This window comes from Peromyscus californicus, unplaced genomic scaffold, assembly GCF_007827085.1.
Source record: "Peromyscus californicus insignis strain IS unplaced genomic scaffold, ASM782708v3 Scaffold_8__1_contigs__length_139910024, whole genome shotgun sequence".
Classification (NCBI taxonomy): Eukaryota; Metazoa; Chordata; class Mammalia; order Rodentia; family Cricetidae; genus Peromyscus; species Peromyscus californicus.
This window is the reverse complement of record NW_026294606.1, coordinates 117,920,350-117,946,746: the sequence shown is the minus strand read 5'-3', so window position 1 is coordinate 117,946,746 and position 26,397 is coordinate 117,920,350. Positions and strand designations below refer to the sequence as shown.

The window sequence follows — 26,397 nt, the reverse complement described above, 5'->3', positions numbered from 1 at the left end:
TCATCTACAAACACTGCCTTTGCTGCATTGTCCCCCAAAAGCTAGCTGGGCTTCCCACTCAGAGTTCAGTTTTTTTTTTTTTTCCTGGAGGAGCTTCTCTGCTGCCTCCTTGGTCCAGACTTTAGTCCAAAATGCCACTTCCTTATCTTTCAGGCCTTGGGCTGCCTGAGTGGTTGCACCAATCTTCAGGTATCCCTCCTTCTGATTGTATTCCGGCCATGCAGGCAATGTCTTCCCATTAGGGTTCCTAGAATCAAAATCAGAGTTTCTCAGATCTGCTATGTGGTTCCCATGTTTCTCTGAAAATTGGATGAATCCTGGGTATACTGTTGCCATGGGCCATATGGCTCTGGAGAGCAGGAGCACTCCGTCTATTTGGACAGCCTGACCACTGTTAGAGAGTTCTCATTGTCAAAGTACTGTGGTCGTATGCTTAAGCCTTCGTCCATTAAAACTGTAAAGTCCACCGCTTCCCCATGGGTATCCCTGTCACATCCTACCTCTCCCGTGAACCCTGCCCAGCATCGCCACCAGTCTCACCCATTCCAAGCAAAATTGCCCCAGAACTTCATCACCATCTTGCTGATGTTGATCTCTTCACCTGAGGCACCCCCTGTGAGGGAGAGGACAAAGCCCTCGGTTGCTCATACTGGTCCAAAAGTCAGCTGCACTGCTTCCAGACCAGCCTTTGACACTGTGGATTCTCTACCCTCATTCCACATCAACTGAGTCAAAATCTGCATTTGAATAAACTACTGACCGATTTCACACTTTCAGCAACATGCAGGTAGCCCATCAGTAAGCGAGTAACTTTTGTTTTCCATACCACATCTCCAGCTTTTCCCATAGGATTGCTATTGGCACATGGGTCTTCCTTTAACTCTCTCTCTCTCTCTCTCTCTCTCTCTCTCTCTCTCTCTCTCTCTCTCTCTCACACACACACACACACACACACACACACACACACACACACACACACACCAAAAAAAAAAAAACCTTTTATAGTCTGAAATATACTAGAAATGTGAACATCCTAATGAATAATCCAGCTTAGAGATACTGGTATGCCATGAGAGAGGTCATGAATCACATGCAACTGAAGACATTTGTGAAAATATTCAAATAGTGCATTTTAGCTATGTCATAGCTAAAATATGTGAGTTTCAAATATATATAGACATATTGATAAATACTTTATACTCAATTCAAGGTTAATGCCAATTCCAACCTTCTCCAACCCCTGTGAGTGAGAAACTACTGGCCCTCTCATCCTCAGACAATGCCCTGCACGTGAGGTTACACATCTGGACTCTAAGAGACTATGGTGGGGACACAAACACTGTCCTCTTTCATGCCCATTAGAGCAGGAAAGGCTAGCGACTGCTCAAGCTAGCTTGGCTCTATTTTGATGAACCATGAACCTAAGAGCAAAGAGGAGAAACTCTCTCAAGGACACCCAAAGAAGACCAGAGTCCAAGCCTCCTATCTTAAGGCACAAAACTAACAAGGAGCCATTACCTTTTGTAAATGGGGCACCAAATACTGAGAAGAGCTCATCCCCATGGTCTCCCATCACCATCCCAGGTTTCAGGTCTGATGAGAAGCTGGGATGATACTGAAATTCATACATGTAGACGGGGGCTCCAGCATCTGAGAAGACACAGATGTACACACATGTACAATTCATGTTGAGGAACAAATCTGGATGGTATCAAGGTCCCCAGCATCAAAAGGAACTCATGACTGTTCTCTCAAACTCTCCAGCTTCCACCATCTATGTTAAACATGTGTTTAGCAGTGAGTCAACATGAGCTTCCTCAATCTTCCTGTGTCACTGTCTCATCTCCTTACTGCTGCTTTCTAGAACCACCTCCTAAATTAACTGCACGCAGTTGGGTCCTTTCCTTAGCATGGTCTACTTACTAGCAGATAATACAACAGGACAATACCCACCCCCGACCATGCAGAACCAAGACTTAGGGCCTAACTCTCAACAGTGTCCGTGTCTGTCCATGCTAGGAGATAAATGGGTCAGAAACTAATACTGATGTCAGTGACCCTCTGCAATCCAACCCCTGGGTCTCACCTCTGTGATGACAAGCCACAATCACAGATGGCACAGCAAATAGCACATCTCCAATCAGGTCTACAAAGAGGTCTTTGTTTTTGACGGGGTCTTCTGCCCCTCCTAAGTACTCCTTAATGGCTGCTGGAACCACATCCGCAGGAACGTTCTGAAATGGATCAAGGAAGGAACCCCGGCCTTAAATGGTGAGTAATGTGGCTTCTTTGGCCAGTTTAGAAGTCTTTGTTGATCATGAACCTTTTTAACCCTTTTTAAAGGCATGAAAATGAGACAGAACCCCAAGTCTACATATATTTGTGATATTGGATTTTCTGTGCCATTGGATGAGCCCTCAGCCCCTCTGTGCTTCTCAATCAATTCTCATCATCCCCATAAGCCTCTTACTAGATAGGGGCTAGACTTCCTCAGAAGAGATGTGGCTGTTGTCTGGTCCAGTTTGCCTGCAGAGAGTGGATATCCCATAATCTGTTGAAAAAAAATTATCAAGTTCTTGTGAGTCTTCAAGAATTAACAGAAAGAACACAATAGGAAAACCAATCAAATCAATTAAAAGCATGAAATTTCTTCGTTGGGTCTCAATGAGCATAGATCTCCCAAGGATTAGAAAAATATCAATGAAACAAAAGATCTTACATCTAGAAATTCAAGAAATACTAAGGTAGGTAGGTAGGTGTGTGTGTGTGTGTGTGTGTGTGTGCGTGTGTGTGTGTGTGTGTGTGTGTGTGTGTGTGTGTGTGTGTGTGTGTTTTGACATGTCAGTCTATGGGGTGTACTTGTCCTCCAGTCAATTAAAGAAAATTTAAACAATGGTAGTGTATGCAGAAGCAAAGAACTCAGGGACAGAGGACAGAGAACACACACCCTTCAGACTCAGGCTGAAAGCAGAAACCAGTATCAATCATAATGCTTATGTTCTTGGTGACTCTAAAATCTTCCTGCAGTGAGAACTGCAGAACTCTCAGCATGTGCTGGTCGTATCCAAACCTCTGCACTCAGAGACAGGACTGTAACATGGATAAGTAGCACAGCAGCCTAAGGTGTACCCTAGGATAAGCAGGACCCGCTACAATGCCTGCCTAAGACAGCTTGATGCTCTCGGGTGCAGTTCCTCTAGAAAGCTTCAATTACCAACTGTTTCCCTGCTTGGGATATGAATCTCCTACTCAAAATCATTTCCTCAAAGACCTGAGAGCAATCTCTAAAAGCTAAAAACAATTCAAAATGTCTTTGAATAGCAATATTTGGGGAGATAAGTCTTGGCTAAGATACCAGTCTCTGCAGAAAGATGTTTGAATTCCATGAGCACCTTCCTTCCCAACTCTGATTTCTATCATGAAGAGGGGTTTGACAGTTCTCCTGAGGGTAATCATTGATTAACAAAGCCTGAATGTAGCCACTTGGACTCACAACTGCAGTGTCTTCTTTGCACTCAGCCCATTCTGGAGTCATCTGTATCTTTTAGTGTCAGAGCTTTGGGTTCCAGTCATGCTGAATTGTTTAACATACTACAGTCATATTACTGCATAAAGCCTATCCTATTGCGTTAACTAGCATCTGGCTTAACTGTCCACTGAGGCACCTGAGACCATGTGTGGAGATCCACAGGATCTGGATCTCTATATGCAAACCAGAAGCAGTTATGCCAGGCCCAGCTCTCCCAAACCTCCAGCTCCTTCTCTTTGTCTGGACATCCTTCTGAGAAAGACACAGTTATTATCTCTACAGGTCCATCCAGGATTCTTTAATAGGAAGCAGAGTAATTATGAGATACATGACAAGGGCTCCTAGGGCTGAACCCTCCAGGAGACACTGAGACCTCCTGGAGAAGATTTTAGTGGCAATGTCTCCTCACGACAATGAATTCAGCTCTTCTGGACTCAGAAGCCTTGAATGACTTAGGGTGGGGTGTGTCTGTGTGATGTCTGTACTTTCTTACCAGTGGAAGAAGCCAGCCAAACTCTTGCTTGTTGATCCCCACCATGTAGGGGACAGTGTTGAAATTCTTCTCGGCCAGAATCTCTTCTGGGGCCTTGGGCAGCAGCATTCCATCAATTGCCGTAGGCAGGAAAGGGCAGTTCTAGGGGAGAGAACAATGCAATGTCTGTGATTACTTCTTCCCAGAGAATGCTTATGTCGCACCCTGCTTATGTCGCACTGGTTTTGTGAATGCAAAACCAGTTCCCAGACTCCAGTGGCTATGAGCAATAGCCACAGTGACTTCGAGTCCTAACAAGGGGACTGAGATATGAGGGCAGAACTCCAACCAGGGCGCTAGCACTGATGATGCAGAGGAGTGCACAGGACATCTTGACTTAAAATATACTTGATATGTGAATAATTGAGGTTTATTTACACATAAATACGTATGTATCCGTATAGATACTACACACAGGTGGAGTTCTTGCTCTTTGTAGAAGCGATGTCTTTGAAGTTGCAGTAAATATAAAATTAGCAAATATTGAGTCACTGCTCCAAGGAGAATTCCAGAATTAGAATGCTAGAACCCTAGGAGCCTCTGATCACAAAGTTTTCATCAGCCCTTATTTGTGTGGGGGTTCCTGTTTATAAACACATTATGCTGTTTAGGTTGATTATTACATGTAAATTTTATAAAATATGATGGCTAGAAATGGCTTAACATTTTCCTGACCTGAGTAACTTAACTGTAAATTCCTTTGGGCTTCAGTCTCACAAGCATGTTTTCCATTATGCTTTTGTAAAAAATTCATCATCACGAGCAGGGCATAGTGGCCCATGCCTGAAATTCTAACACTCGGGAGCCTGGTTTGGAGTGAGCCTGAGCTACATGCTGAATTCCAGGTTAGCCTGGTCTGGAGACTGAGACCTTATCTCCAAAAAGAAGTAAAGAAGTAAGGGAGGGGGAAAGAAAGAAAAGCCAAGCATTTAAAACAAAAGAAAATGGCAATTGGTTCCACGTTTGCAGACTTAGCCGACTTCCTATCCTGCTACAGCTTTATCCCACACTGCAGATGAGCAGTTCTTTCCTGCAGCAAGACAAGCAGATACACCTCCTTCCTCAATCTTTTGGATGTTCTGTGCTGTTAATTAATGCTCTCATCATCTGCCAATTTCATTTTTATCTTAAATCTGAACACACAACATCTTTTTTTTCCTGCACACACATCCCAACACTGATATGGAAGGTGCCATAGACAGTGGAAGGCTCTAATGTAGACTCCCTCCCCCCACCAACAGGGCCATTTTGGAAGAAGAAAATGTAAATGAGAATGGGGATTCTAGCAGGGGATGTAGAGTTATTGACAGAGAGCACTGGAGTAGGAGCCAGGCAGGGCTTAACTCTGGTCCTCATGTCTTGTTACCCTGACAAATGAGTTTCCCTCTTAGGGCATCAGCAGTATACACACAAGGAATCCACAGAGGAAAATTTTCCATTCGTAGTTCAACATAGAATAACACTAAAAATTGATAATTCAGAGGACAAAGGTCCTTACCTCTCTGAGGTCTTCAAGTAAATTGATCTTAAAAAGTTTCTGTGAAGACAGAAGCAGAGATTTTGGTGAGAAGGTCTCCACATGTAAAAGCTGATTCTTTAACCGTCATCCCTAAGGTATCAGGTCCTCCCTCCTGGCTCCTGCTTATGTAGGCCCAGGGTAAGAGGACCCGACATAGAACTCTCTGAATATTGGCATGGGCTAGGATGAGAGAAGGTAGCATCAAGGGGGTAGATTCTCAGACTCAGAGCCAGGATTGCTGGAGCTCTGGGGAAGACACCCACTACCTATGCCGAGGCTATTCTTATCTTTTCTGTCTACCCGTTTCCCCTTGTAACAACACCTCAATTCTCCTTTAAGAAAAAAAAGGAAGAATAAAATGACTTTGGTAGCACGGATATAATGGCTTCAAGGTGAGATAGAGCAGGAGGTAGAATGGTAGATTCTCAAAAGAGAATCATTTTGTCCCTCCCTCACCCTTTCCTACTCTCACTTTGTAAGTTCAGACATCTGTGTGTGAGTTGAGTCACCATGTCCCTGAACCTAGAGACTAGTCCAAAGATGGATTCATACCACTGTCAATGCAACAGAATTCAAATCAAATGCTGGACTAGACAGTTTCTAAGGACAAAAGATAGAAGTGTAGAGTACTCTGTCTTTAACCTCCCAAGAAGATAAATGTGCTTCAGAAAGATGCCAATAAAGAACTATGGAAAGCCGTGGTGTAGGTTCTCAATAACATCCCAGGACATGAGTCACTTGAAGATTCTGCTGCTCTTTCCTTTCTCTGTGTAAGGCCTCTTGTCCTGAGTGTTCTCTTACAATAATAAACCCTGACCCTAATATTTATGAAATAATTATTAGTGAAAAAAAGAGGCCACAAATTTGAAGGAGAGTGGGGAAGGTTTTATGAGAGCATTTGGAAGGAGGAAAAAGAAAGGAGAGATTTTGTAGTTATATTATAACCTTCAAAATAAAATAAAATAGCTATGGATGGATGGATGGATGGATGGATGGATGGATGGATGGATGGATAACAGATAAAGAAATAGTAGGGGGAAGCCTAGCATGGTGACACATACATTTAATCCCAGACTTGGGAGGCAGAGGCAGGCAGGCAGATCTCTGTGAGTTCAAGGCCAGCCTGGTCTACAGAGTGAGTTCTGGGACAGCCAGGACTACACAGAGTAACCCTGTCCAGAAAAACCAAAAAAGGAAAGAAAGGAAGAAAATAAGGAAGGAAGGAAGGAAGGAAGGAAGGAAGAAAGGGAGGGAGGGAGGGAGGGAGGAAGGAAGGAAGGAAGGAAGAAAAGGGGGTCTATTCCCAAAATTGGGACAGAATCTCATAAAATCTAAATAATTGAAACACTATTAGATTATGACTTAGAAAACATTTTAAGCAACAAAGATAAATTGTGACACCATTCTTTAAAAAATTGTGCTTAATAACCTCGTTCTAAAATCCATAATAGTAATTATTTGTGGAATGAGGCAATTTAAATATCTTAAAATAGATATGAAACATTAATAGGATGACTAGTATTGCTTTAGGTTAGATTATAGATTGTTATATAGTTAGAGTATTTTGTTTTGTTGAAGAGCTGAGGTCTTTGCCCTTGTTGTTCCAGTGCTGTGACATGGGTCCCATCCCCAGCCCTATCACACAATCTTCATCCTGCTGCTTTTGGACTTCCTTATATTCGTGATATTTCATAATAACATAGAATAGTGGAATTCCGAGTTTGAATCAAAAGGCTTCTAATAGGTGAGAACTTTCCTATCCAGACCACCCAAAGCAAGGTACAGCTAAATAGAGACAATAAGTATGGTGATATTTTATTTGTACTGAAATGTGATTTTATTTGTGTGTTAATAAATAAAGTTGCCTGGGGGTCAGAGCTAATAGCAAGCCATAGCAGAAGCTGGGCAGTGGTGGTGCACACCTTTAATCCCAGCTCTTGGGAGGCAGACCTAGGTGGACCTCTGTGTGTTCAAGGATATAGCCAGCATGGAGACACACGCCTGTAATCTCAATACCAACCATAGAAGACCTGGAGGTCTGTACAGACAGGCAGTGACGAGGCGGTCATGTGGTTGGGTTTACAACCAATGAGAAGGCAGAACAGAAACACTATAAAAAGACAGACACACAGGAAGTAGGTCTCTTTTTGGAGAGGTAGGACAACAGCGACCGTGAAGGGTAAGGTTTTTAGCTCTTAGCTATTGCTCTGACCTCTTGGCTTTCATCTCTGTATTGGCTCTGTGTTTCTTATTGAATAAGACAGTTACTTCTACAGATAAGACCTGAGACAAGGACACAAGGTGGGGCTACTCAGATGAGCATACCTACCAACTTCCGAGTGGTCTCCAAAAGCTCATCCTCCGTCTTCTGGCGAAGGCAGTGAACCATGACAGCTGAGGTGGTGGTTTTGCACCCAGCTGCAATAGCAACTTGCTATGCGAAATCAAAAGTAACAGCAAAGGTAAAGACCAACGTCCCTTCCTTCCATCAGTATAAACGGAAATGTTTGATACCATCCTCGATTTCTGAAGAAGGCAGAGAGTACTCGAAAATTCTCTAGACCAACAGGCATGTGACAGAGGTTTGCTTCTGTTTTTAATTGAAATGATGGCATTATATCTCTATCTATGTTACCTGAACTTTAAAAATGGGCACATTGTCAAAGCGGCAGACTTAAGGCAAGCTGTGTTCCGGGCAATGAAGAGCAAAGAATCTTAAATTTTACTGTCGGCTTCACAACAGCCTCCTCCCCTCTGGCCATTCGCTTTCAATTTTTCTACCAATAGATGAAGGTGATTATTGCACCTGTCACATAAGGAGAGCTAGTGCCTGCGATATAGTAAAGGGAGATTTCGTATCTCTATACATCATAACTTAAAGGAAGCTTAGACAGCACAAATTACAGGAAGATACATCTAAAGTTAGAGAATATGTTTAGGTCCAGTCCCACAGGCTTTCCTGCTCAGATGTTCTCACTTCTGGGATTCCTTGAGTACTTTTTTTTTCATACAATGTATTTGATTCCAATTCTGATTTCCCCTCCCCCAACTCCTCCCAGATCCTCCTACCTCCGCACCCATCCAAATCCACACTCTTTCTTGCTTTCTCTCATTATAATATATAACAACATATCTCATAGTAATAAAAATAATTAATAATAATAATTATAACAAATAGGAAAAAAACTCAAAGAAAAAGCACAAGAAACAGACATACAGATACAAGGACACACATATTCACAAACAGAAATCCCATAGAAACACAAAACGGGAAACCAGACACCCAGACCAAGCATTATAAGACACACACACAAATAAACAAACAAACAAACAAATAAACAAATAAATAAATAAATAAAAATAAACCTCCAAAAATGTCACTGGTTCATTTCCTGTTGGCCATCTATGGGGCCTGCCCTCAATAGTAGTTTGCATATTCAGTGAGATTCCATCAGAGAACACTGTTTTTCCTTTGTGAGCAGTGCCTTTTGGGGCTTGTGTCCACTTCCTCTGTCTGCACTGGGACCCCATCTGGTTTAGACCTGACTCTCTAGGCAAGAAAGACTTCAAGGACTCCAGAAGAGCAGAAGAAAGGACATGAGAGCTGTCCAAGGTAGGTCTTACCTCAGCCACAGGTTTGACATCTTTCTGGACCAAACCCGGGGTGAGGGCCACACCACTCTCAGAAATGGCCCTGTGGAAGAGGTTCTTGGCCAGAGGAGACAACACCTGACAGGAAGAAATAGAGATTATATTCACAGGAGTGGTCAGTGGCTCACTTGCCCTTTAAGTCTCTCTCTATCTGCATCTTGGCCCTGGCTGTTCAGCTAGGGACCTTGGTACTCTATAGACACAATCATGTATCCCAGCATGCATCTCAGGCTCCCTGCAGAGCCAAATTTCCTAAGAGAGGCTCACTGGTGTAGAACCAGAGTTTGGAGTAAGAAACGGAATAGGAAGTATGTGTTAAGTACTCGATCATAACACCAAAACTATTGGAAAGAGAGTTAGCAATCCCTGACCTCAAATTCCATTTCAGCACTTCTATTACTTGGAATTAACTCTATGAAAAGGTATTTTGAACCAAAAAAATCAGAACTAAAGTTGTAGCTCATACACCTTAAGTTCTGGGTTTGAACCAAAGTAGAGAAAGGGAAAAAAAAGAAAAAAAATATGATAATGAAGCAGCAAAAGAAACATCTAAGACTCCTTGTGATATCTACAACATGAAATTTGCTTTTTTGGTTCTTTAAGAATTTCATACAATGAGTTTTGATCATATTCACTTCCCCTCCCCCAATTCCTCACTAGCCCACCCCTTTTCCCCACCTGCCCAACTTTGTTTCCTTGTTTTTTTTAAACCCATAAAGTCTATATAATCTTAAGGGTTTAGCCATCCACTGGAGCTTATTCTGCCTACCAGAAAATAGCCCCTTAAAGCAGTGGTTTAATGCTGCAGCCCTTTAATACAGTTCCTCGTGTTGTAGTGATCCCCAACCATAAAATTATTTTAGTTGCTACTTCATAACTGTCATCCTGTTACTGTTATGAAACACAATGCAAATATCTGTGTTTTCTGATGGTCTTAGGCAATCCCTATGAAAGGATCATTCAACCCTCAAAGGGGTCACAACCCACAGGTTGAGAACTGCTACCTTAAGGAAACCCTTAACCCTTCTCGTCACCACAACTGACAGCTGTCACCATCAATTGCCAGTAGCTCCTCGGATAGGGGTGAAACTCCATGCTATCCTCCCCTCTGCATGCTGAGCTTTGTCTGCCTCGAGCTTTCACAGGCCTGGCGCACGTTGTCACAGCTACTGTGAGTTAATGTGTGCAACTGCCCTGGTGTGCCAGCCCTGTTACAGCCACCCCTGTGTTGTGGTCATCCGCCACCTCTGGCTCATACAATCCTCCCACCTCTTCTTCTGCAATGATCAGTGAGTCTCGGGAGGAGGATGTGATATAGACCGCCCATTTAGGGCAGCTGCGCATTCTGCAGTCTCTTATTCTCTGCACCTTGACAAGTTGCAAGTCCCTGCATTAACCACCATCTACTGAAAAAAAAAAGATGCTTCTCTGATGAGGTTTGAGAGATACACTAACCTCTAGATATAATAATAAGTTCTTACAGGTTGCTTAAGTATTATGTTCATTTAGTAAGATAACAGTAGTACACTCACCCCTAAGACCTATGACTTATCCAGCTGAAGATTCTTGCTACAAAATGGTGCCAGGATAACTCAGTATTTCAACAATAGGGATTGGGTATGTAGAATAATTTCATCCCAACCATGGAATACCATTCAATTATAAAAGGTGAGAAATATTTACACTGTATTATAATATTAAAAGGAAGTGGTTAAAATTATAGATAGATGACAAAGAAAGCCTACATGGGGAGGTAAAGATAGACACAGGTAGAGCTAGACATGATGGCACTCACTGTTAATCCCAGCATGCAGGAAGCAGAGGCAGGAAGCTCTCTGTGAGTTCGGGACCAGCCTGACCTACATAGCAAGTTCCAGGCCAGCTGGGACTATATAGTGAGGATTTGTCTCAAAAGATACAAGGTAAGAGAGAGATAGGTGGAGACAGAGAGGAGGTAAGAGGCATAAAATTTGGAAAAACTAAAAATTATTTGTCAGAACTTCCACACTGACAATGCATGGGTGATGAGACACTGGATGACTTTACTTTTTTAGGCTTATCTGAAATTTAACATTTACTATACTTTAAAAAACACATTAAAGCCGGGCGGTGGTGGCGCACGCCTTTAATCCCAGCACTCGGGAGGCAGAGCCAGGCGGATCTCTGTGAGTTCGAGGCCAGCCTGGGCTACCAAGTGAGTCCCAGGAAAGGCGCAAAGCTACACAGAGAAACCCTGTCTCGAAAAACCAAAAAAAAAAAAAAAAAAAAAAAAACACATTAAAATATTTTTGTAATTGTCAAACCATGGGAAAAAATATGTGTTTGAATGATGAGGTAGTAGGAATAATCCTCTGCTCGTCCCTGGGGCAGCCGAAGAGTTCCTTGCAGCTCCAAACACCTTCTGTGTCCTCAGTGTCCACAACAGCACATCACTGTCTCCCTGGACTGTGTCTGTGTCCCACATTCTCTGCTCTGCTCTCCACTTCTCACTTCTCTCATTCTTCCTCTCTTTGGCCTTTTTCAACCCCTCATTCCTCTCCTTCAGCTGTTCTTCCTCTTAAGGATAGAAAATCCTTCACACAACCGCAGAAGAAACCTGTGCCTGTTACCAAGTCCCCCAACATGTAGATCTGTCTTGTAGCCATTGAATAACATCTTTCTATCTCATGTTTTTGCTTCTTCATCTTTGTAGTCTATCTACCCTTAGTTCCCAAGAATGGTAAAGTGAGTCCTAATGCTAAGTTATTAGCAAGGAAGAAAAGACTTTATATGAAAAGATATGTATGTCACTAGCACAGACAGAATTGGATATTACTGTGGCTCCAGTACATAAAGCTGAGTTCTGAGCTTTCTGAGAGCAAAGAAAATCTGATCCTTTGTTCAACACTATCTGATATTGTACAATAAGCAAATTGAACTCTGAGGGCAAAGTGCTGTGGCGGAACTGACTAGCCTCCAAGAGATCCTATTAGTGGCCACATAAAGCCTGGGCATGAGGCCTGGTGCTGGGGACACTTACAAGAACAGAGACACTTTCACCTCCTGCTGACTGTCCAAAGATGGTCACAGAGCCTGGATCGCCTCCAAAGTTAACAATATTGTCCTGGACCCAGCGTAGTGCAGCCACCTGGTCCAAATGACCCCAGTTCCCCGGACTGTGTTCATCTCCTGTGCTGCAAGATAATAGGGTACAAGTATGGACAGATATGACACAGCAGGTTCTAAGGACCACAGACTGACTGATGTGAGCTTTCTGGAAAAGGCTGGCTCTGCATCCCTGATACAGGGACCTTCATCAGCCCCTCATCCTTCATAGCATTGTTCTAGGCGAGGCTTTCTTCTCTCAGGAAGTGTGTGCTGAGACATCATCATGTATGCAAGAGTAGCCTAAGACCTAGAGCACAACTGAGACCTAAACAAAAATTCTCAGCCAGTCAGCTCACTCTGAAAATCAGAATCAGATGAAAAGGGAGCATAATGCCATCTAGTGGGAACATGAAAATGAGCAGAGAAGGAGCTAGAAGGAGGCCTAGAGGGCAGAATTTAAGATTTCATGACCGTGGAGGGATCCTTTGAGGCACTGGCATTTAATAGAGACTTGAATAGAATGAACATACCTATCTCGGAAATTATCAAAGGAAGGAAATAGAGCTAAGTGCAAGGCCTCAGGGCCATGGAAACAAAGCTGTGTATGAAGCTAGTGTGTAATGTGGGAAGAGTGTCAACTGTGAGCCTTGGCTAGGACTTGTATGTCCTTGTACACCTAGACCAAGTGGGGGCCTTCTCCAGTGACGAGACATAACTCACTCTGACACATGTGTAATCTAAGCATGATATTATCAATGTCATAATAAATAATTGTTAAGATAATTATCCAGGTCAAAGACATAGGGCAGAGTTGAGCAAAGGGCTCCATGAGAGATTATATCACTAGAGCTCGGCCCTAAAATCTTTGAATTGGCAGCTATTATGGCTTAGATGTGGTTTGTGTCACCAAGGCTTACTGCTCCCCAATGTGGCAAGAATATACAGTGACAGATCCTGTAAAATACTAGGCCCAATGGAAGGTGATTAGGTCATCAGGTGCCACACTTGGAAGGTATCTGTGAGAAAGCTCTTATAGTAAGAACAAGGCTCCTCTTTTTGGTTTCCTATATCACCATGAGATGTAGCTAGGTGTGTAGGCTGAAGACTCCATGTTGATGTATTGGCAATGTGGCAGTGCTGATAAAGGGTCTCACCAGATGTCACCATGAGTCCACTTGATCTTGGACTTCAACTCTCCAGAAAAAGAGCTAAATTCACTTTTTGTTATTTTGTACAATCAATACACAACTGACTATTATGGGAGCTAATGTGCACTCTCCGGTGACCTACCTGAAGAATCCCCAGATGCCCAGGCGGTACTGAATGGCCACCACTATCACGTTTCCATGGGCAGAGAGGGCCAGTCCATTGTAAGTTGATGCCCCACCCACCACCAGAGAACCTCCATGGATCCACACCATCACCTGCAGGACACAGCAGTAAGGGCCATAAGAAGCAGAACTGTGAAGAACATTAGAAACTACAGGTTTGGGTTGTCTTTTCCTCACCCTGACTCAAGCAGACCAATGCCCAAAGTCTATCAGTACCCAGCAAGGGTACAAAAGGCATCTTCTTCCATCTCCCCTCACCAGTCCTCAGCCCACCATCCAACTTTGTGTCTCCTGGAAGAACATGCCTTTCATTCTCACCCTGAGATGCTCTTTACATTGATAACTTAGCTGCAGGCACAGGAAGGACCAATGATGTGCTGTTTTCCCCAATACTCATTCCTGGACTCTTCATCTACCTGAATTTATGTTCCATATCAGTTAACTCTGTAGTGATGGGTTAAACTTTCTTTTGTATGGTGACTACCTCAAGACCTATGCATTCCCTCTAGGACAGCTTGAATGAGGATGGTTCCCATAGGCTCATATATTTGAATGTTTGGTCCCTGGTTGGTGGAACTGCTTTGGAAGGATTAGGAGGTGTGGCCTTGTTGGAGTGCATGGGCTTTGAGGTTTCAAAGATCCATACCAGGCCCAGTAGCTCACTCTTACTCCCTGCTGCCATGAGAGTGTTTAAATAATATTATAAAATTTCCAATAAAGAATGACTTACAATTTGTGCCATATACCAAGAACTGGCCTCCAAGCATTAGAAATAACTTTTTTATACATTCTCAGTGTCATTCACTCCCAGGACTCTTCAACCTGAGAACATTGTAACCCTACTTTATGTTATAATTGTCTTGATTATTCTTTTCTTTTAATATTGTTGTTGGCATTCAATGGTAATAAACTCACACTATCTTCCTTTTAATACATTCAACCTTTAGTTTATATTTCAAAATGTTCTTTTGTGTCCTGTCATATTCTCAATATATAACCATCAAGACATTTGTTCCTCTTGTTTCAACAATGCTCTAAAGAGTAAACTACATAACAGAAATCACATCAATAACTCAGGGCAGTTGTGCCGTGGTTTCAATGGCTCTTACCCTTTCTGGGACCGCTTGTTGGTGTAATCATGTTACTTGTATAGGCTTGGTATTTTTAACCATGCAAAATTTGTGTCTTCTAGGATATGACAATTTTAAATTATATCCCTAATGATTCAGGGATTCTAGCCAACTTCTACTACAGGAAATTCAAAGTCTCCACTCCAATGGGTAAAGTAGAGAAAGAGCTTGTGATCTGTCTTAGGTGGGAACTATACCTCTCAAAGGCATGGGAAAGGTTTTACAAGCCAGATCATCATCTTTAAGTCCTCCCAAAAAGTGTTTTAGGGGCCACAGCTGTCAGGGAGAATTGAAATGGGAGAATAGGATAGAGAGGGGAACTCCAGAGGCATCAAGATTGATAAATGAGAGAGATCAATGACAAAGAAAAACTGGAAACCTCTTTGATCACAAGCTACATAGAACAAACCAGCACGTATGGAAGACAAGCCCAGTGATCTAGTGATCTTCAAATGCTGACAAAGCCAGGCTGTGAATAACTGTGTAAGTGACTTATGAAAGAGAGACTCTGGTGACCCCTTCCAGCTCTCCAACTCACTTCATTCTCAGCAGCACTTTTCTTTCTTAATAAACTGTCTCTATTTCCATCACAATTCATGTGTCCCTGATCCATTCCTTTCTTCCAGAAAATAAGAACCTACATGTCTTGGTAAGAGCACTCTGGACTCTAATCCACACCTATAATACTAGAAGGCAAGGCTGTATGAGAATGACCCATGATCTTCCTCTTTGTGACCCCAAATCTGGCGTGTATGGGTACCCTGGGTGCACAATAGAAGATGAACGCATGGATGAGTGAGCTTTGTCCTCATTTGCTTGTGGTTTCAACGCACATGCAGATCAAAACAGGAATTCTAAGATCACAACCTCTCCCTTCACTTCTCAGCTAAAAGCCAGGGCAACTCAAGGAGGTCATGATACCCCGACCTCTTCCACCCATGAGTCATTTTCTGTTCTAGCAGCCTCTTCACCTTCAGCCTCCAACTAATAGCCAGCCCCATTTCTGGCCCTTCATTTATTTGGAAAATTCTAACTCACTGGGTCACCAGCCTGTGATGAGATGAGGAGGGAAATGAGCTACAATTAAGACCCAAATGCTTGGCCACTGTACTGCTAACACTGCCTCACTCTGCATCCTCCACACCGCCATAGGACAGTAAAAGGTTTTAGATGTGATAGCTGTGTGTTGTGGAACAGCCTCATGTAATTTGTAGCTCATGACCAAGACACTGGTTTGAAGATCAGAAAACCCAATCCTTTATCACTAATGGTTGACATCCTTTTCCTCAGTCACTGCCCCAGTTTCTCTGTAAAATAAAAAGTTCATCGTGTTTCTCTAAGATTCTTTGCAGCTTTAATTTGCTGCAAATTGTACCTTGACTGTGCTGGGGATCATATTCTCTCTCTAGTACTAAGACCAGACACTGTTCTTCTGTTTGCATGAGAACTTGGAAGAGCAAGGTGTGCACCCCAGATGCACTGCAATCTCTACCACAGTCTGGCTGACATCACTGGGATAGCATGAGGGAAGGAATGCTTGCATCCCCAGTAGTTACAGAATGCTCCGAATCTCCAAACTAGTCCTGGCCCATGGAGCCCCCATCCCTCGTTTCCTTCATCCTCCTCCAGTTGCACAGAAAAGCCAAATGCTGGAAATCACAGGTCCAGACCAGTGGTGCCCATGCTTACCGGCAGCCTCGAACTCTTTGTCAAGTCGGCAGGGGTGTAAATGTTCAGGTAGAGGCAGTCTTCAGAAAACGTGAGGGGAATGCTCTCCTTTCTGTTGGTGAAGAGGTCAGAGAGCATTTTCCCTAGCATAGCATCTTGGGAGCACCTGAGAGGGAGAGAGAACATCTGAGGTTCCACCAGACAGGTACTAGGCATATCACCTGGAGCTCAGCTTTGCCCCGTGAAGCTTGAGCCTGGAAATGAGATTGATATGAAAGAGTAAGAGGGTCTTTGTGGCTCCTGAGGAACCACTGGTTCTGTAGAGTCTCCTAAATCTGCAGAGGGTGAAGACCTGGCACCATTACTCCTCCCGGAGTGTTTGGGCTGCCTTAGTCAACGAAAAGAGATGCTCATGTACTGACTTGTCCTGGGAGATGGCACTCCCTGCCCTATCCAACAGCTTTTCTTCTGCTAGGTTTTTTATAGGCTAGAGGGTGGCCTACTTCTCTACCACACAAGCATGATCTAGTTCTTGAGAGACTTCATCAACCAGGAGGACTACCTCCAATGACTGACATCCCATGGTAGGTCAGGGGTCCTATCTCTGTTAGATAAAGAGTTGCATTCTAGTCCTGCCTCAGAGACTAATGTGCTAGGTGACAATGGGTGAATTTCTTTCCTGATCTGGTCCCTAATCTTCCAGGTGCAGGTGAGAAGAGTGTTGTCTCTAGGGGTCTTGCAGCCCTGTCCTGCTAAGGTTCTTATTATCCACCTGCCCCAGTCATCACTGGTGACTTCCCTGATGAGAGGTCTTGGCGATTATTCCCAGATGTAACTATTAATGAGAACTGAGTTCTCCTAGTGGGATTAAATTGGTATTGGTTTAAATTCCCTTATGCCGTAACTCATTTAAGCCCCAGATTAGCCACAAGTGTGTTCTTTTATATCCTCAGTTTATAAATGAGAAAAGTAGGGCATAGGTTGATTAGAGAAACTGCCCAAGGTACCGTGAGCAGGAGGACAACGTATCGTTTACATCTCAGGTGCAGTATAATCAACGTCCCCTGATCCCAGTGGATGCTAAGGGAAGCATGCGCTCCTTAGTATAAAAGGAGAAACTGAGGCTCTCTGACACCAGAATCAAGTGTTTATCTCTGATACACAGATGTCAAGTGGCAGAATCTGAGATACTAGAGAGGAATTTCTGGTTTCCATCTTAGAGAATGTGCCCTATGTCAACAATAGCAAGGGGAATAATATTCATAACAGATTTTAATTTTCAAATATCAAAGAGGAAAGGAGTTAAACATCACCAATAATTTAAACAAACATAACCCAAAGATCTGATGCTATAAATTATTACTGTGATTTTATACTAGTATTTTCCTTATTCAGTAAACCACAAAACAAGCATTCCTTGATTAAGTCCAAGCATTGACAAGCATCTGCTAAATAAGGACTTTTTCATATACCAATGAAAGAAGTATGTATATTTAGAATATTTATGAAGGGAAATTAAGCCAAACACGTATATTATTTGACTCAGTAATGTCATTTCTGGGACTAAAATATTCATGAAAGTGTGTAATTATGTAGCTAAAACATACCCACAATATTCTTATTCATTTTGTCAAGAATATAAAAAACAACTCAATGACACCCAAAAAGGAATTGAGTAAATAAACTGTATTTCAATAGCAAAATTAAGGCAGCTTCTTAACATCAGGCTGTGATAATTATGGGATGGAATGATGAGGATACTGATGATAATCTTATAAATGAGTGAAGATTCAGGCACAGTGCCTCTGTCTATGATCAGGGAGAAAGTACACACAGATACAGGACGAGAAAGCACAGCTGAAAAGTTCCCGCAGTTCTGTCTGGGTGACGACAGGGTGTGGGATTTGAGTTTTCCTGTCTCCACTTCCTGGCTTGCCCAACAATGTTTTGCAAACTGTTTGCTTTATACTTACAATCAGGAAATGAAAAGAATAAGTGTTGCTTTAAAAGGAAAGAAAGGTTAGAAGACCAAAAGAAGTGGGGTTCTGGAAACCTTCAAAGGACCTGAGAAGATGGATGGTGTCTGATCTGACTTTGGCAGGTGCCCAGGCTTCCTGGGATATCCAGCTTTCTTCACTCAAGGGCCACAGTGACTAAGAAACACCAAGCACCAGTCAGCTTGTGACTAAGTAGCGAGACTGAATTTACAGTGACCCCCCATTATCCCTCGCCCACATATATTCTAACCAACCCACACCCCCACCAACATTTAAGACACAACAGGTGGAATCTTGCTTTTCAACTTCTTTATCTCCTCAAAGCACTTAGCATTTTCTCTAACTCATTTCTTAGTTTACTCATTGTCTCTTGGGAGAGCAAGCATCTTGAAGATCATTGTTTACTTTGCTCATGGATTCATACTCCCAGGGCATGCCCGACTCACAAGACAGGCTGAACAAATGCATGGTGAACAAGGCTCTAAAAAGCTGTGACAATTCTGGACTGTTTTAATTTCTGCAGTGTTCTTAAGGACTCCAGACAAGACCTAGTTGACCACAGAACTGCCTGCCTCCTTTCTGCATCACTAGACAGATGTCCCTGTGGAACGAGACCCAGGCCCACCCCAGCGACTTACATAGGAGGATAGGAGGTGGTGTTCTTCACGAAGCTCCAGGGCTCTGCAGGCTGTGGAGGAGCAAACCTCAGGGATCCAAGAGGAGGCTTGGCAAAGGGGACTCCCAGGAAGACGGCCACAGGCTGTGCGAATCCTTCTAAGCTGACATACTTCCCCAGGACTTTGCCATGAACAGTGTTCACCACGGGTGGTGAGGATGGGTGCCCTGGCAGACATGGAGAAGAAAAAGAACACATCAGAATGGCAAGACCAGACCTGGGTTCCAGAAGTTATCCCATTATCTATGCACGTGACCTTGAACAAGTCACCTCAACTCTCTAGGCCATGGTTTCTTCTCACATAAAAAATGAAGAAAATAATTCTTCATAACTCATAAGAATGATGGAATGAATAAATTGGAGTTGGAGGTGTAAAAGTATCCAAGCGAAGAGGTTGTAAACAGAGAACTTCTAATGAACGTGACCTTCAGTTTCTCTCTCAAAAGCCACTGGAAGCATTTACCTGTCATGGTCCCGGTGGGGGCTGGGTGAGAGGGTGAACAGGAAGTATGTCCCCTTGTCTCGAATGGAGGAATGGCCCAGTAGAAGGAGGGCCACAGACACACTTGACCTGACTCTGGAGTGAAAGAGGTTTCGTCCTGGGAGAGGACAGGAAGGGCTATAGGAGTCTGACGGAGTGAGACTTTCTAACTGGTGTGATCATGGAAGAACTGGATTTACAGATGGGGAGGGGGGAATAAGGCAAGATGGGAAGAGAGTATATGAAACAGAGAAAAGAGACTGTGAGAAGACCCAGGGAGGCCAGAGCACAAGGCCCAGCTGGGAATAGCAAGTGACAACCAAGTGGAGTCCATGAGGAGAGGAAGATGGCCCTGGGTAAGCGGGTAGAATCTAACATGAGGATTGAGGTTATTTTGTGGACAATAAACTGTAGTAAGTGTGCTGGAGGACAAAATAGATAATCCTGGAACTTTACTCTGCTGGCTCTGAGCTGGGCCATGCAGAGAGTAGAGGCTGGCTTCTGTGTACTCATCAACTAGATTCTCTAAGAGAAAACAATGTTTCTCCACTACCATGCTTCTACCTGCAGGGACATTGACTCAACCCGTCCTCTTTCAAGACTCCATTATGGTCACTCCCGACTGGTCCTTGTCTGGCTTCAGTAATCTGTGTATCAGGGTATCCTTCACAGGGAGTGATACCCTGAGTCCTGCCCTCCCAGTTGCTGTAGAGACAGGTAGATTGTCAACATCTCTCCCGAAATGTGTAGCCAGAGATGAAAACAACAATGTAGATTTGACCAAAGAGAATAGCCCAAGTATTAGAAATGCTTTATGGGAAAAGTTTTAAAAATAACATCTGAACTTCAAATTCTCTTGTTCACTCTGGGCTTTTCTTGAGTAATTACTTTATAATTAGTAATAATTTATAGTAATGAACTACATTCTTGATGAAGAAAGTATTATGTAATGTATGAACTGGTGGCAGATGTTGAATAAATGGTTTGCTATAAATTGAGAGTGAAAAAATAAATAAAATAAATATAAATAAAACAAAATAAAAACAGTATCCAAGTCTCATTGTGCCAATGTCCAGTTTCATGCTGTGGACACTCAGGTTGTCTTTTATGGTGGCTGCTAATTATTACAAATATCACTGTTATGAACTTTCAGGAAGACATGTCCAGATATTCCCCAATTTATGGTGTTCTGACTTACAATGTTTTTAATCGAAGACAGAGAACATAGCCCCACCATAAGTCTAAGAACATAATCATTAATACTAGAAACTCTAAAAGTGAAGTGACAGACCCATACGCCTGCTCCCTGGTTGTCACCCACAGCACTGGATGTCTATGGTCAGCAGCCTTGCAGGTTGCCTTTGCTCCTGGTGAATTCCATGGGGAATAAATTCCATGAGGAGGGGCAAAGAAAAGGGCATGACAGTTGCCACTTATATAATAAGGAATGTACACAGGTTCACATTTCAGGAACTTTCTGGGTGCCCGATGTGTATTCCAGCCCCTTAGATAGTTCCTCACATAGGATGTGTACAGATGCCTTGCTGGGTGCCCGCTAATATGCCCACTTAGCTGTTAAACCAGTGGGATTTGAAAGCAGCCTGTAGGGAGGCTCCTAAAGATGAAAACAGGTTGGCATTGCCAGAGTAACATCCCATTCCGAATTTGGGTCCTTCCTAGCTGTGCCTTGCACTCAACTTGCAGCCTCTCATGGTGCCATGTGTCCAGAAAGAAGATAAAATCCAGAAGAGGCTTGAGCTGCCGAGCCTCCGATAACTCACCACTGGGCTGAAGTCTGGAATCAGAGATGTGCCTGAATGTGATTTTCAGGTGACCTTAGGCAAGTGCACGTCCCCAGGAGCCTTGGCTTCTCCCTCTATGTAAGGGCATGGCCCCTCATCACACACCTCTGCTGACCATGGATTCTGTTTTCCTCTCTCCTGCTGTAGCTTGAAGGAACCGCATTCCCTGTGTTCAGCAGTTACAGAGTCCATACTCCAGACAACAGCTTTATTTGGGTCTCATAGCCTGGACCATCCCTAAGCTGTCTTGATCACCCAAAATTTGACACCAGAAAATTGGGGAAAGCCCATGTGCCCCCAAAGTCTTCTGAGATAACTTCACATAGCCCTCCCAACACACCAGTTTCCTCTGCCTTTCCCCTTCCTTTCAGGAGGAAAACAATAAAGGCCATTGTCCAGAGTCGCATCACCCCATACCTCCTGGATGACCTGATACCGACATGTCCTGTGTGCATATCCTCCTCCAGCCTGTCCTAAGTGTTCCTAATAAGCACGAGCTTTCTCCTCACGATAGCCTGATAAGTATTATCACTATCCCTATTTTAGAGACAGGGTCTCCCAGACACAGAAAAATAAATGCCTGACTAAAGGATACACAGCTAAAAGCCTGAGCTGGATATAGACTCACATTCCAGCTACTGGTTGATACTTTAATATCTTGCTAAAAAATTTGATATCTATTTTAGATAGTTCATGATCCACCTAGAAATAGTCTAAGAATCAAGGGGGAAATAATCTGATCTCTTTTAATCCCCCTGTGTGAAGCCTGCTGTCAGCACACTGGCTTCCTGAATCTGATGCCTGCTGCAGGGTCTCAGGGACTTTATGATCTTCTGTATTATCTTTCATGGCCAAGGCTCGTTGGACACGACTGCCCCAAATTCAAGTCCAAGTTTGGAGGATAAACAGTGCTACAGAACCAACCCATCATCCCTTGCAGTTCTGCATACCTCTTCCCTGCAACAGGGCTTCTGCGTATTCGTATTTCAGGGCACTCACCATAAGCCATGCAAAGAGGAAAAAAGGCCAAGACCAGAGCGTAGAACCACATCGTGGAATGGCAACAGTTCTTCCGGCTCTGACTTCTTTACGCTCCTCTTAAAGGATGCGCTGTCCCCGCCCCAAACCTCAATCTCCACCCTGCACAGGCAGAACAGCTACATCATCTAATGGAGCAGAAACACCTCCCTCTGCCAAAGAGTTTCCCAGAAGTCCTTTAGGACCACCCAGCCATGTCTACCATCTTTCATTTGAGCAGTCTGACAAGTAGCAGATGAACATAAACATATCTAACTTTTTATATAAGACTTTCCCCATTGTAGAACTCCAGCCTCAGAGCCAGATAGCATCAGGTAAACTGGGTTCTAAAAAGAAGGTGCCACATTGTGGAGCAACTTGAAGCCCCAAAGTTGCTCAACTAGGGTATTAGGACACCCTTAGCTTCTGTGGTCTGGTATTTCCGACGGTTCTAAGCTTTCAAGTTTGAATGCGATCAGACACTTTCCTCAGGCCTCTGCTGTTAGGATTTCACCATGACCTGTCTACCTAAATCTTTTCGTGTATTGAATCCTTGGCCCCAGGTCATGGGGCTACTGATGTGAGTGAATCATGAGGGCACTAAGTTCTGCAATTTAATGATCCTTTGATGAGTCCACAGCCGAATGACTGAGCTGTCAGGAGGAGGAACTTAGGGAGAGGAAGTGACTTGCCAGGGCATGCTTTTCAGGGGGGTAGTTTTTCCCTGGACTCAAGCCTCTCCTCCACTCCCTCCCTTTTCTGTTTTATATTTGGAGGTTTACATCATATTAGCACACCATCTATGTCATTGGAATTTCTTTAAATGCATTAGTTATTTTTTTACTTTCAGACATTCATTATTATAAATGGAAGACCAGTATTACACATGATAAATTAAAGGTAAGGGTGGAAGACATAGCAATTTACTTAAAAATTAAATGATGATAAGATAAAAAAATAGTAAATGAGGAAATACAAACAACAACATAACATATTTATAAAACAATCTATACCTGAAAGCAAGTTACTTAATGCAAAAAATGAACCATTGATAGTTACTTAGTTACATACAGATGATAGCTGTCTTGACCACCATCACCAGCTAGGTGACAGGCGTTAGATTGGTCAAGGGTCATAGTCTTTGGTCATCTGGAGCTTCAGGGAATGTCTGCCGCCAGAGCCATGGACAGATGCTATATTCTTTGTACACCTTCCATGTTCTAGAGTCCACGCTGTTCACTATGGAGCATCTCTTGCTTCGATAAACACCATGACCAAAAGCAACTTGGGGAGGCAAGGGTTTCTTTTGGCTTATAGCCCCCATGTCACAGTCTATCGCTGAGAGAAGTCAGGTCAGGAACTCAAGGCACAAATCTGGAGGCCGAAACTGGAGCAGAGGACATGGAGGAACACTGCTCAGAATAACCATCAAGAATAGATTATCACAGCTTGCACAAAGCAAAGCAAGGCCCCTCTCTGGAACTCCTTCCCCTTAGGGACGGCATATTGGACAAGGGTGTTCTACTCTCCAGTTCTTTCAGCAGCGGTGTTTGCCAGATGTTGAGGGACAGACCGATTACTGCTGTTGTTTGTGGGTGAGCCCAGCTCCTCCAGGTGCTCTCTTCTGAACAAGCCCCACTATTACGGTGTCATCTGTCCTGAAGTCCTCACCAAAGCCAAGCAAATGCCAGCACTATGCTTTTGAACCCCAGGACTGTGGATTCAATAAGTTTTTTTTTTTTTTTAATCTTTGTGAGCCTTTCAACCTCTAGAGTGTTGATAGAGCAATGAAGATGGACTCTTATGACTCTCTGGTTTGGGGGTTGTTGTTTTTAGTGTTTGTTTGTTTGTTTGTTTTTTATTTCCTGCAGATCAGGCCATGAAAGCTCTCCCCATAGGTCCTCACATGAGCTGCGCAACTTTCCCACCCTAAGCACACTCTCTCCCTCTCTCCCGGTAAGCCCCTTCACCAGCCTGCACATTTGCTGCCATGCTTCCACAACGCCTTTCCTGGCAGGTCCCTTCACACTTGAGCTCCAACCCATTCAAGCCAGCACTCATTAGTAGGTGTGCCCTGTATTTTAACACACTCAAATAGCAAAGTAGGTTGATTTTCCTGGTTTTTGTTTGTTTGCTTGTTGTTTTTCCTGCCCTTTCCTTCCCAGGGAACAAATGAGGCACACTAACTAGCTAAGGCCAAAGTTTATAAGCAACTGGCCTCCCCCTCGGCCGTGGGAAAGATGTCCGTGGAAGTACCAGGTCAGGTGTCTTCCCTGTGTAAGGCTGAGCACAGTCCCTACTCTCCCCCCACCTCTGAGAAAGGTGAAAGGTGACATGGGTCTCAGACCAGAGGCCAAAAGAGGAGAATTTGGTTTCTGACTTGAGCAAACAATCCACAGCCTGAAAGCCTTTCGGAGAACAGAAGAAAAGGTCGGCCTGGAAGAAAGGTCTGCCTCACTTGAGCCTCTGTCTTTAAGAACTTTGCGGGAAAGTACAAAAACAGAGAGACTTTAGACCTTGTTCAACCTCTCTTCGGCCTGAGAGTCTAGCCTTTCCGGTCATAGATTACACCGCTTCCCATACTAAACGTTACAGAGAAAACGAAAGGCATTAATGTTGCTCTTTCTAGTTATCCGTTCAGTATACTTGTGTTCCATCCCAGGTCTGCAGACTTGCAGCCACTGCCAGGACCCGCCCCGGGGAGAAGCACCTTTTCCTTGTTGTCATGCTGCCATCTGCTGGACATGACGAAACTCACAGGCAAAGACGGGTGTTTCCTTCCTAAATGGGATGTTGGTTTGATTCAGTGAAAGGGGTCCAAGATGGGGCGTGAAGGAGGTAAAAACACTTCCTAGTAGAAAGAAAACAAATCACTTATTTTAAAATAAGAAAGTTAGGACATATTTGGGATTTTTACGATAACGGAAAAACATAGATAACGGATATATGCTACATACTTGTATTGCAGATGACAAGGAAGTGATGTGGCTCTTGAGGACAATGATTTTATAAGACCAACCTGCTGCCTACTGCGCTAAGAAGGCACTAGGACAGTGGTTTTATATATCTCATGAATAGTAAGCTTAAAGAGTCTGGCCTTACACCAGCCCATGTTCTTAAGAATCTTGATTCCATAAATAATATTTCAAAATACAAATACTCATTCCCAAAATAGCTCAAGAAGTTACGTCTCTAAAGTTATTAGAGGCCTGTATCTATAATCCCAGCACTTGGTAAGTAGAGGCAGGAGGATTAGGAATCCAAGGTCATTCTCAGTTACGTACTGTGTTCAAGGCCAGACTAGGCTACACAAAACGTGTCTCAAAAAAACAAAAAAATTAAAATGGAACTATATTCATTCATGTTCAGGATATTAAAACAGACTTCTAGAGAGATGTTAGCAACTGAGAAAGCTATACATAGACTGAGCATAGACTCGGCTGTTCTTAATCAAAGTGAGCATCAGATATCTGTGAACTGAAAATGCAGACATCGGCTCATGTAAGAAGCTTTTACTTCGTGTGACTGAAGACTGGTTGGCCATTGGAGACTGATTGGAATATTCATCCAAATGATTCCTCTACATTCCCGAGAGGGGAGCCACAGTCAAATAGGAAAGAAAGAGAGATCAACTCTCACTTGTATGTCAGCTTTCACTCCATAACATGTAAGACTGCATATGAACATGAAGGGATAGGGCTCTGTATCTGGGTGACTTGAAAATGTCACTAGCAAGACCCCCTGTAGCTAGAGTTTTCCTGCCTAGCCCACAGTCAGGACAAATCTCTGTCACCCGCCAGTCCCACAGCCGCTCAGACCCAACTAAGTAAACACAGAGACTTATATTGCTTACAAACTGTATGGCGTGACAGGCTTCTTGCTAACTGTTCTTATATCTTAAATTAATCCATTTCTATAAATCTATACCTTGCCACTTGGCTCGTGGCTTACCGGCGTCTTCACATGCTGCTTGTCAT

The 26,397-nt window shown here is 43.4% G+C and overlaps 1 protein-coding gene across 1 annotated transcript; it reads right to left on the bottom strand.

Annotated features, from left to right (window-relative positions):
- LOC128104589 (liver carboxylesterase 1-like) lies at positions 1-26,397 on the bottom strand (the record flags this gene model as incomplete). Its single annotated transcript, XM_052729517.1, has 15 exons — positions 1-247; positions 541-613; positions 1,519-1,650; positions 2,087-2,234; positions 2,471-2,551; positions 4,023-4,163; positions 5,560-5,598; positions 7,910-8,014; positions 9,205-9,309; positions 12,251-12,404; positions 13,609-13,742; positions 16,469-16,613; positions 19,083-19,287; positions 25,525-25,535; positions 26,384-26,397. Coding segments are annotated over 15 exons (1,734 nt in total), but the record flags the coding sequence as incomplete, so codon positions are not given.